The sequence below is a fragment of the Epinephelus lanceolatus genome, chromosome 1, assembly GCF_041903045.1.
Source record: "Epinephelus lanceolatus isolate andai-2023 chromosome 1, ASM4190304v1, whole genome shotgun sequence".
Classification (NCBI taxonomy): Eukaryota; Metazoa; Chordata; class Actinopteri; order Perciformes; family Serranidae; genus Epinephelus; species Epinephelus lanceolatus.
Genome location: NC_135734.1, coordinates 1964156 through 1977185, shown reverse-complemented (window position 1 = coordinate 1977185; position 13030 = coordinate 1964156). Strand labels below are relative to the sequence as shown.

General features: G+C 44.1%; 2 protein-coding genes across 2 annotated transcripts in view; both read right to left on the bottom strand.

Moving 5' to 3' along the window:
- LOC144463620 (uncharacterized) overlaps positions 1–13030 on the bottom strand; it is a 474714-nt gene that overhangs the window by 388457 nt on the left and 73227 nt on the right. The window lies entirely within an intron of this gene.
- LOC144463800 (uncharacterized) lies at positions 5498–9145 on the bottom strand. Its single transcript, XM_078170456.1, has 5 exons — positions 9130–9145; positions 8653–8731; positions 8503–8556; positions 8323–8397; positions 5498–8183 (listed from the first exon to the last, which is right to left on the bottom strand). Exons 1-5 carry the CDS (start codon positions 9143–9145, stop codon positions 6923–6925), a joined length of 1485 nt encoding a protein of 494 aa, XP_078026582.1. The 3' UTR covers positions 5498–6922.

The following is a 13030-nucleotide window of genomic DNA, read 5'->3' as shown; positions in this document are numbered from 1 at the left end:
AAGTTTGTAAACAAAATACAGCCCTCTGTATGCCGTGGATATAATTTCACATGTGTACAGTGCAGCAACATGCAGTGTGACTGTGAATAATTCTAATAAATAAAAGAGAGAGAAAGCATGATCCGCAGTTCAGACATTCCATTTATTTAACACATTTGTAGAATACATTCATTTTGGTCAAGAATTTAATAATAGTAATAATGTAAATAATAAAAAATACATTCAAGTGGTCAAAAGTTAAAACAAAAATACATTAAATTGGTCAAGAATTTAAAATGAAAAAATACATTCAAGTGGTCAAGAATTTAAAATGAAAATACATTCAAGAATTTAATAATAGTAATAATGAAAAATAAAAATACATTCAATTGGGCAAGAGTTAAAAACAAAAATACATTAAATTGGTTAAGAATTTAATAATAGTAATAATGAAAAATAAAAATACATTCAAACGGCATTCAAAAGTAAATATTAAAAAAAGATAAAGAAATCAGACAAACTGTAACAAAATTACACACATCCTTTTATTATTAAAAATCCTCCCACTGTGAAGTGTTTAGTCTGTGAGGTAGTGAACGTGTTGAAGCAGGTGTCCTTAGTGGGGTGCTAAAGTACCCCGGTGAGTCTATTACCGACCGTTTTTTCCCCTTGCTTTTATGGGCTGAAAAACTAGGGGCGTCTCCGATTCTTTTATACTCAGCTATATCGCCACGCACCTGTTTGTTAGGGATGGCCATTAAAGGTATGTTTAAATGGGCTAGGGTTTTTAGGAACACGTCCCACCCCAGTGGTCTAGAAATGTCTGAAATGTTGTGTGATGCAGTGACACTTTTCACCAGGTCATACAAATGAGTACCGTGGAGGGGACGACCGTTAACAACAATTTCAGCGTTGTCTGTCCAGGATAAAACATGCTTTGAGCGGGTAATTGCATCTAGAATGTATTCAGCATTTCTCTGACTTCTTTTGGGAATGTGTTTTAACACACCCTCTAAAACCGTGTCCTTTTTATGCCCATCATCATCATCATCGTCAGGTCTGCGGTCCTCGGGTCTAATTTCGGTATCAGGCATTGACAGGGTCAGTACAGTTTTTTCACGCTCACCCTGTCTCACCAATGCCAAATAACGCTGCAGTACTTGAGAGTATTTTTTGGCCTTTTCATATATGTCTGTGTCCGGTAGTTTCAAAATGTCAGACATGGCTCGGTCAAGATCGTTTTGTACTACCTGTCTTATGCTTGCAGTGTTTTGGTCCTGATACTGCTGCTGCTGCTGCTGCTGCTGTTGTTGCTGTTTTAACATGTCAAGCTGATGCTGAGGAACCAAAAACATCTTCTGCGCATGCTCCATATTCCTCTTTCTTAACCTCTGCTTATCAGGCTTGTAATAAATGGTATAGCTGCTCCAAGTAGTGGTAGTAAAAACCCGCCGCTCTGGTTAATCGTCTTTTTCTTCTTTAAATGTTTAACATTTTTGTCCGCAACCAGTCTGATGATGCCTCTCTTCTTTTTTAACTGAGCGTACTGTTTTTCTGTCAAAGGGATGTTACCTCTCAACACATTTAAAGCTATTTCACAGAGTGCATCGATAAAGTCTGCGCTAGCGCCACACACAATGACCCTTCTCATACCCGGCGTTGCTTTATATAACAACTCCAACATGGCTAGATTCCTCTGCACGCGTGACGACATTATTTAGCCCTTTGTTTTTTAGGCATATAAACAACGTGCTGATTTGATAACAAAGCGGTTCTGAGCCTCAAGTGGTCTGGAGTGGCAGCTTTATAATCTATGAGGAGATACCCGTATGCAGAACTAGTGGCGTCATTAAACGCCTCTAAAAAATATTTAGTGTTTCCAGGAAACATCTGTTTGCCCAGAAGTGTAACCTGATATTTATCCCTAGGGTTTTTGAACAAGACAAGGTAGTTTGTGTTTAAACTAATGGTTCTGCTAGCCTTGCCTTGTATAAACAAATTTTGAACCAGATATATACAGCTGAGATTTCTATGGTGGACATATTTGGTGAATACATTCTGAACTTCTATATTGTTACTGGCGTCATTCATTAAATCGTCTATGACGAGTAGATTAGTCTTGTCCGGGGGTAATAACTCATCGTCACACAGGGAATCGGGTAACCCTTTAACAAAGTTGATGTCTCTTAATTTAAGGAGTTGGTCATATAAAGGCTGCCAGCATGAGTATACGTAGACCAAATTATCAATGTTATGTGAAATAACTGTAGATGCATTTTCAATAAGACCCTTGACAAAATACGTCTTTCCACAATTTGAGGGACCACTCACCACCAAACTAAACGGATGCTGCAGTCTTGAGTCAAAAGAGATGTTAGTAGCCATAAGGCAGCGTGCTGTAGTCTGACAGGACTCTGCGCTTGTTATATACCACCTTGACTTTTTTGTGTACTATGTCATTTTTAAGATGAAACTTCTTTTTATCACGTCTGATGGTTTCCGCCTCTGTGATCACATGCATCTGAGTGTTCTGATTGGTCACAAAGGACTGGACCAACCCCTTAAGCGACTCGTGGGTGAGCACTGCTGCATTTTTGGCGTTAAGTGTGACACCCTTGCACTTGACCTGCGTTTTACCAAGTTTTGTGCAGTAGGCGTAACACTTTGGACCCCCAGACACAAACTCTGTGATATAATCTTCCTCTGGGAGCCCGCACACATCACCGTCATTGATCTCGTCGGTTAAGTCACCCAAGTATGAGCCTAGAGGGGGAACCCAATCACCTGGGCTGGACGTGAAAATGACGCTGTCCGTGTCACAGTACAGCACACGCTCCTGTAGCCTGTCCAACAAGTCATACAGCATCAGCCTAGCATAGGCGGTGGTCATAGCCCCTATGAACACATTCACATCATTCACTCTGGACGCCTTACCATCTGCGTGACACCACTGGACAATGGCCACGTCATCGGATATAAACCCAAACTGACGCACGTCATAATGGTCGCTGAACATGAGCTGTGTGAATCTCTCCGGTTCTGTAATTAACTCGCAGGAGGGCATGTTACTCCGCATGCTGAATCTGCCCCACAATGAGTTCAGGAGAAGCTTGTTACAATTCCTGACCGCCTTGTTGACACAGATTTTGTCAGCATCGAGTAAAATCCCCTCCTTTTCATGGTAGTCGCGTATGTACTGGGCTTTTTCTGCAGGAGTAGTGACATGCCCGGGGTAGCCTGACGCCTCCTGCTTACACTTCAAAAACGTCTTGACATATTCCTTGAACAATGTGTCTGTCTTGTTTGGGAAATGCCACACTTCATCAATGCAGACAATCTGGTACCCCTTCTCGACAGCTTTCTGAAGTTCAAATGAGACCCACACACCTGACAGCTGTCGCTCGGCGTCAGTATGCGCACAGACACTGGTCTGGTTTAACTCCTCAGCACACCTGCCACACAACGGAAACATGAGCCTTTTGTGACACCTGTAGGGTAGTACGGGGTGGTACAGACCTCTGGGAGGAAGCACGGTACACTTTACAAACCCGAAATAATTTTCTACCGGACCAAAATCTCGGTGGATAATTTGAGGGTGTCCAACTGGGTATTGTTTTTTTGACTGTACAGTAGGATACAGGCTTGTGAAATCGTAGTATCTGATTTTCTCATCTGCGTTATCAGCCTTGTGGTACATTTTGATGGCGTTTGTACGCCCTCCAAAAAGGGCTTGTCGTGGGTCGAGGCGTTCTTTGGGCCTGTAAGTGTTGAGGTGCGCCTGAACAGATGGGTCTGAACGTTTTAGCGCCTCCCACTCACATTCCCACATCACCACCACACGCAGACCATGCACGCTTTTCAACGCTGATATTTTTTCACAGAATGAGTGGTACAGACTGCCATAGGGTTTTTTGGTGACAGGATTCACTTCGGTCTGGACGCAACACTTGACACATCCGTGAAAAAAGCATCCCGCAAACTCGTAGCAGGTGTTTGTGGCCGTGTTATACCCGTCCACAAAAAACTGCCCAAATCGGTGCTCACCGCGGTTCAAAGCGTGTCTAATCTCGGAGCCTTCTACCTTGGCCACGTATTCCAGCCACTGCATAGACACCTCAGAATAGGTTTTATTCTGCTGGGTGTATGCGCCTTCATACGTGAGGGCGAGGGTGTCTTTGGGTAGAAAACGCGTTTTGAAAACGCCCATGCAACTCGACGCCAGTGTCGTAAACGCGAACGGGTCGAGGTCTGTGCACCTGATAAATGTCTCACGATAAATTAGACAGGCCTTGCGAAGCACTTCTACATCATTAACACAGTAGTGGCGAATTTCTGTCTGGAAATCAAAGGTTTTCTCACGGACGGTGTCATACCACATCATGAACCTATGCTTGTCGCTGTCAGACATGGCGTTGTACCCGTAATAAGAGGGGTCGGGGTATTTGCCCACATAGTACTCGTTCGCCTCGGTGTTGAACTTGTGCGGAAAATACCCCTTCTCCATGTCCTCAAAACCCATGGCAGCCGGTGTCCTGGATAAACGCATGGGTAGAAAGCTGAAAGAATCGATCCAGCGTTGCTGGAATGCCTTGTCATACATCAGGATGACCCTACTGCCACGCATGGTTACTGTGGGAGGGATCCCCTGTTGCACAAAATATTCCAGCAGTATGTAATTATCAAACCCAGAGGCGTTGTGTGCAATAAATGTGTACCCCTTATATTTTGGCTGCCGGTACCGTTTAACAAACGTGTCAACGCATTTCAGGGTGTTGAAACAAAATTTGTTTCCCTCTGTGTCCATAGCGCACACAAAGTTTGCTTCGTGCTTGCCCTCGTGATAACGCGTCTCAAAATCAAAAAATATGTATTTTGTGTGTGGGGTTTGTTTTTTCAGCGGCTGGATAAAACACTGGTGTACCGCATCGCTCTCATTTAGGGCCTCACCGCAGTGTGTACACTTTGGTGGTGTGCATTTATGCTGCGTTCTTGCCGCCTTGTAGGTTTTACCGCACTCTTCACAATATTTCACTTTGTCACACGGCGCTGCGTCGTGTTTAGAGTGAGGGTGTTTATGCTGATGATAGCAGTGTCTGGACTTGCAGATTCGTTTACACTCTGTACATTTTACAGTGGCCCCTGTGTGCATGTGACACGGTGTATAACAAACATTGCAGAGGTATTTACAAACGTGCTTAAACGGTTCTGTGTATGAACCGTAACAGTAGTCACACACATAGGTACCGCCAAAGAAACCGGATTTATTTACAATCAGGTAATAATGGTCATTGTGCAGGTACATCCACACAGTGCTGGCGTGTACTGCGTCATGGGTTTTGTAACACTGTAGGTGTTTACGCCCTGAACCATGGTGGAATACTACAATTTTTAGGTTTAAGTGATTTTCAAATTTTGTGATATCAGAGAGCGACACCTTGTGGGTTTCATCAAATCCTACAGCGCTATGCAGTTGTTTAGCATACTGCATTTTATCAGCGGCAGACAAGCTTTCATTAACAAAATGGGCGAGACAAAGAGAGAAACAAAGACTGTTCTGAGACCCATCGTTTTCAGGGTTATACAGGTGCCTTCCCTTCTTGGATAAAATTTCATCATAAGGGACGCTTCCTAGCCTCAGTCTAGAGCCAGCACCACTACTACCACGTGCCACGGTCACAACAAACTCCAGATCATCATCTGTCAGCGACGTGTCATTACTCTGCACAACTTGAGAGATCACCTCCAAAAACTCGTCAGCGTTATATGCGTTGTCAGAGCTTAAAACAGCTTGCACATCGCTGGCTAGAGATGGTCCTCTCAAAACCACATTTAATACACTACCTGCAGGAGAGTCCTCTAAGGCTGCACCAATCACGCCTGACAACCTCTCTCTAACACTGTCAATTGCCTGGGTGATATTATCAAGACTAACGTCTCTGAAATCGACCCTCTGGCGAAATTCGGCAGCGTTGAATCTAGGTATGTCACGGACACACAACTGTGCACCGCCTGTACTGGTAGACGGCACAGCGGGTGTTCCTTCTACCGGATTTCCTGCACCGTGTTGACAGACCATAGAGTTACTCACAGAACCGACAGCAACATGTTCAGCAGAGACCCCACGATCACACACATTCACACCAGAGACCCCACGATCACACACATTCACACCAGAGACACTCACGGCCCCAGAACCGACAGCAGCATGTTCAGCAGAGACCCCACTATCACGCACACATTCACACCGGAGACACTCACAGTCCCAGAACTGACAGCAGCGGCATGGTGAGGCTATATTATCATCACTGTTATTATCATTGTCACTGTTGTTATTATTATTAACACCGATTTCTACAATAACAGCAGCATTAGATGTAGCGGGAGTAGCAGCAACACCAGAACCTGAACCACATGCGTGTGGTGGTGATGGCGATGATGATGAGGATAAAATTCTGTCTCTTAAAAACAGCGCTGTTCTCTTCTCTATCCCCCGCATTCTTTTTAAAATGTATCTGGACCAGCGCATAACACTGCTGTGGCTAGCCAATACATCTGGTCCAGAGGGTGTGTTAAAACGTTCCCTAACTGTACCTGTCAAAGCACGCCGCCCCTCTGTAGTGCACTGGGACGAATCGACATTATCAGTAAAATGTGTGCTTTCGTCATCGGTGTCATAACGACCATCCCGACCTGAGTGCTCATTCGTTTTTAACAGTTTCCTTGGTGGTGCCATTATCTACGTCTACTTACTGTGTGTTCCTGTTTTTCTACACAATGCGTCTACTAGATTATTTATTGATGTTGTGGTTGTGTGCTGTAGTTCAATTAAGGTACCGACGCTCTGTTTAATCAACTGTACCTGTGTATTAAGGGCTCTGTAGCGTCGCTTGTTAGTTTTACTGTTCCTAATCAGGTTTCGCCGCTCGCTTGCCAGGAGGAGGTATCACGTCTCGGCAATTCTTTTCTGCCGCTGTTCGCGCTTGATTAACCTAGCCTGCTGCCTGCACCTGATTTTGAGCAATACGTTCTCTCTTGCTAGAGCAGGCTCTGGTATGGGAGAATCAGAGGGTGAGACAGGGTCGGTAATAGGCTGAGGAGGAGTAGGTGGAGGCGGGGTGGACGGCGGGGACGTATGGTTTACGACACTCTCAACACCGGCATCAACAACCACCCCTACTGAAGGAGACAGGGGGAGAGGGACAGGAGGCTGAGGAGGGCTGGAGGGCGGGGGCGTATGGTTTACGACACTCTCAACACCGGCATCAACAACCACACCTACTGGAGGAGGCAGGGGGAGAGGGATAGGCTGAGGAGGGGTAGTTGGAGGCGGGGTGGAGGCTTGGCCTGGATATGCGTCAACAAATACCACGCTCTCATCAACAGCATCAACAACAACACCAACAGCTGATGGGGGAGGCCTGGGAAGAGGGATAGGGGATGGAGGGGGGAGGAGGACCCTGGGGGGTAGCGGCGGGGTGGAGGCCTGGCCTGGATATACGTCAACAAATACTATGCTCTCCTCTTCACCATTTTCAACAACAACGTCAGCAAAAACAGCGGGAGGGGGAGGAAATGAAGCGGGTATAGGTGATAATGTCAGTAAATTGGGTAAGTTACTGTGTCTGTAATCACCAGTACTGTCTAACAGGTCATCAAAATCTGGAATATAGTCATCACCTCTTAATAATGTAGGGATTGTGGGGAGATTCCCCACACACACACCTCTCCCCGCTGCGGGAGCAGAAGCAGCACCAGTATCAGCAACGCCAGCCTTCACAGGTGTACTTGTAGAAAACAGATCTTTGCTTACTTCGTGCTGATGCTGTAGGCTGGTGTCCAGTGGTGGGAAGAGCGACTCCTGATGACTCCACAAAGCCTCTACAGATAATCCCTCGTGAAATAGCCGCCGGTGCGGAGGAGGAGGAGGAGATGGTCCGTGTTCCTCACTGATCGATGCCCTCTCACGCTGCTGGGCGCCCGCTGTTCCGCCGACTTCCTCTCGGCCGTTAGAAAACGAGTTCACAGACTCCCCGACCTCCTCGAATGTGTCGTTGAAGCACTCCTCAACACTCGCTGGAGCCGGTTCTACACCGCCTGATCCTTGTGCGCTCCACGCTCCACCCGCAGATAATCCCTGGGCAACCAGTAACGCAGCTACCGCAGCGTTTGTTTCTTGCGTGGCCGTCAGCTCAGGCGGTTGAGTACTGTTTATTAAAAAAAAAAAATAAAATAAAAAAATTACAACATTAACGTTATCATTATTATTAATATTATTATTATCATTATTAGGCTGCTATTATTATTATTATTATTATTATTATTATATATAACGACGTGTCTTACGTGAGAAATCCTTGTCCTGACGGTGTAACCCTCTGGAAATTTTCAGATGGGTAGTCCTGGTGAATCGCCCAGGCACTGTTATGGAAAAACAAAAAAAAAACGATATGTTAGCAGTATTCTGTATCCGACACATATTAGCATAATATTCATATAAAGTAGCATTAAAACATTATGTCTTACGTGTTAAACCCGCTAGAGAACTGATGGAGGGGTCTCAGCGGCCTGCGCTGTGCACTGTGGAGAAAGAGGAGGTAAAACAGATGTTTACAATGATGCCGCAAGCATTCCCCCATTAATGATAAATAAAATATATAAAGAAAACAGTCTTACGGTATAAAATCTCTAGCGGCAGAGGCTGGAGGGTCTGTTCTGCTCCTTTTCAACGAAAGTGAGCGTCTTTGTGTTGCAGCTGGAAAGTAATACCATTATTTAGCCTAGTAACACACTCTTTAAAATAATAATAATAAAATACATTCATTAGGTCAAGATTTAAAACGAAAATACATTCATTATGTTTAGAATTTAATATCAGTAATAATGAAAATAAGTAAACACACACACACACACACACGATCACACACACACACACACACACACACACACACACAACGAAATGTTATTTTAACTTACGGCCGGTGCGGCGGGGTGCAGGGGCACGGTTTTCAACTCCGGAATCGTCAGCAACTGCGCCTAATAAGAAAACACTTTTTTTTTTTTTTTTGTAGTTGTAGTTTTTAGAATGTTTTTTCTGAGAAAAATTAAGTATCTAGAGAGCAATGTTATCCAATATAGTTTAGGCACGCTTACCGTTAATTGAAGCCATTGTCCGCAGTAAAGCAGTAGAAAAGGGTCCGCTGTGTTTCACGCAACCTAGCCTTTTTTTAAAGAAAATGTCCTCTGCTTGTTTCACAGAGATTTTTATACATTTGGGTAAAACATTAAGCAAGCACGACACACATCACTAAACCCTGATTGGATGTTGGTCTAGCCTTGCCGTATGATTGGCTACTGTACTTTCTTCACATGTTTTGCCCAGACATGTCTGAACATTTATTACCCCAAACAGATGGTGCACAGCAGGGGGTCGTTGTAAAAAAACACCTGGGCATTCTTAATTCCTCTGATTTCGGACATCCTGGCACCACTCGCAATGGTCTGGGGTAGGCGAGGTGTTGAATCAACACTTATCGTCTCTTTCCGGTCCGGGGCAGCGGCGGGGCAGCGGCGGGGTGGGGGGGGGTGGGGGGGGGGGTGGGTGTCTGAGGGAGGGGATTATTACGCAAGGAGGGGCTTTTGATTAGCCAATAGCTACGGTTTCATTCGGAACCACCCCCAGAAGGAGGCGCTATGTTTAACCAATGAGAGCAGGATTTCATATGACGTTTGTGGGGGAGGGGATTGGGGGAGGGGCGTGTGTGAGGGGGGGGGGGGGGGCAACGCACGCACGTTTCGCGTGCACACACGCACGCGCGGTTCACGTGCACGCGCACGCACGCGCATTTCACGTGCACGCGCAAAGCTGGTCCCTATATACTACTGATTACAATAGCATTTCATTATACAACTGTGTTGTAAAACAAATAAATTGACATAGTACCTTGAAAATCAATGCATTCTAATAGCGGGTAAATTTCACCTGTTGGTGGTTTTAGGTATATCGCGACCCCTGGCGGTTCTAGTGTTAAAGATAGGGTAAGGAGCTCGGACTTCTGGAGGGAGCTTGGAGTATAGCCACTGCTTCTTCTAATCAAAAGGGGCCAGTTGAGGTGGTTCTACCATCTGATTAGGATGCCTCTTGGGCGCCTCCCATTAGAGGTGTTCCAGGCATGTCCAATTGGTAGGAGGCCCTGGGACAGACCCAGAACATGCTGGAGGGATTATACAGTCAGGTCCATAATTATTTGGACAATGATACAGTTGTCGTCATTTTGGCTCTGTACACCACCACAATGGGTTTTAAATGAAACAATGAATACCTGCTTAAAGTGCAGACTCTCAGCTTTCATTTAAGGCTTTTTTCAAAAATGTAGTATGTAGGAATGACAACCATTTCTTCACACAGTCCCCCAACTTTAAAGGCTCATAAGTATTTGGACAAACTAACATAATCATCAATTAAACAGTCAGTTTTAATACTTGGTTGCAAATCCTTTACAGTCAATGACTGCCTGAAGTATTGGACACATAGGCATCATCAGATGCTTGGTTTCTTCCCTGGTGATGCTCTGCCAGCCCTTTACTGTAGCTGTCTGCACTTCCTGCTTGTGTTTTGGGTGTTTTGCCCTCAGTTTTGGCTTCAGCAAGAGAAACGCATGTTCAGTTGGATTCAGGTCAGATGATATGACTTGGCCATTGCAGAACATTCCACTTCTTTGCCTTAAAAATGTCTTTGGTTGCTTTTGCAATATGCTTCAGGTCAATGTCCGTCTGCACTGTGAAGCATCGTCCAATGAGTTTTGAAGCATTTAGTTGAATCTGAGCAGATAATGGTGCCCCAAACACTTCAGCTCAGATTCAACCAAATGCTTCAAAACTCATTGGACGATGCTTCACAGTGCAGTTGGACATTGACCTGAAGCATATTGCAAAAGCAACCAAAGACATTTTTAAGGCAAAGAAGTGGAATGTTCTGCAATGGCCAAGTCATATCATCTGACCTGAATCCAACTGAGCATGCGTTTCTCTTGCTGAAGCCAAAACTGAGGGCAAAACACCCAAAACACAAGCAGGAAGTGCAGACGGCTGCAGTAAAGGGCTGGCAGAGCATCACCAGGGAAGAAACCCAGCATCTGATGATGCCTATGTGTCCAACACTTCAGGCAGTCATTGACTGTAAAGGATTTGCAACCAAGTATTAAAACTGACTGTTTAATTGATGATTATGTTAGTTTGTCCAAATACTTATGAGCCCTTAAAGTCGGGGGACTGTGTGAAGAAATGGTTGTCATTCCTACACGGTTCATACTACATTTTTGAAAAAAGCCTTAAATGAAAGCTGAGAGTCTGCACTTTAAGCAGGTATTCATTGTTTCATTTAAAACCCATTGTGGTGGTGTACAGAGCCAAAATGACAACAACTGTATCATTGTCCAAATAATTATGGACCTGACTGTATGTGTGGTAATCAGCATCTGTTGGTGGTAAAAGCTACTCAAGCTGAAATAGCGACTGAGTAAACTTGTACTTTGTTTAATATGTGGAATATGAATAAAACCAAAGTGAGGAGCAATCATGGGTCTGTTTTTAAATTTCATTTTCACCCAATTATTAAAAACATTGAACAACATTTAATGACTTTCTCAAAGGCTAATATGAAAAGAAAGTGATGTTACATTTAATATGAGTTACGCATTAACTGTCAGTGATTCTTTTTATGACCGTAGCTGTGTATTTTTTCCCAGAAGTTTTCTCCCCTGTTGTCCTGGTGAATCATAGTATCGGAGCTCCATTGATGATGGCTTTATCACTAAGATGTTCAAGTCAAAAATGTCTTATCTTTTGACTGCTTGTCTCTGATATCTCCTAACAGTTTTCCAAGAAATTTCTGATATTTACTTTGAAACTGATGCTATATTGCTGCATACTCTGTAGTTCTTATGCATAGAGCATGGTTGGCAGTGAATGCTTGAAAGACATAGCAACAGTAACCAAGGGAGCGGGGCTTAGCTAAGGATCATGTTATCCAATGACATTCCGTTTGGAGCTTCCACCTTGTTCCCCGGTGTTGTGTCCCTACTGGTTTCCAATTTAACTGGTTTCCTTACCGAACAGCCGCAGATGTGCTTGGCCTCCGTCAGCAGATTTGTCACAAATTCACAAACATACACAACATATTACTGGCGATCTTAAAGTCGCAGCCCACATCTACCACAGCGAATATGCTTCTGTAAGTGAGCACTACGTACAGCGACATAAAAAAAATAAAGGAAAGAAAATATGATATACACAAATTTGCGTCAAGCTGGACTCAATTTCACGTCAACAAAAGACAATATAACACAAACTGCATGTCTGCCTGTGTGAGCCACTGAGACTCACAGAGCGCACAGCTTCCAGGTAACATTTTGATTTGAGCTGACCTGAGACAACTGGTTACCCTCGGCTTGCCTTGAAAGTACCCACACATATTTATCAGTGTTTCTTGTTCTTTTTCCACGAGTCTACAAACATACTCAGTGCCACATTACAGTCTGCACAACACTGCACACTATGACAAAGCCTGTCATGTTTAAAAAGTGGCGATCTAACTCGCTCACTGCATACCTGTAGAGACAGAGATAACAGCATGACGTCATCTCTCCCGGACCATGGCGACATTTCTTTTAGTGTGCGTCCATAATTGTGAGTTTGTTCTTAGAGCTCATATGTCTCCATCAGAGCTAGCTGCCAGGTTGTCATAGAGTGTAATAGCCTACTATGGTAGTTAACGCTTATACAATTCCGTTTGCTTTTTTAAAATTTCGGCCGACTTTTTTTTTTTTTTACTCGGTCATGGAAGTCATTTAAAATGCAGCGAAGCATAATACTTAAATTAAAACATAGGCTACTGATGTAACACTCAAATTAGATTTTAAAAAGTGCAAGTACACAAAAAACTACTCAATTACAGTGACGTGAGTAAATGTAAGTCCTTGCTTCACCTCTGTAATGATCCCGTGGCTATAAGTGCTTGGTTTTTATTTACATATTATTAAGCGTATTTTGAGAG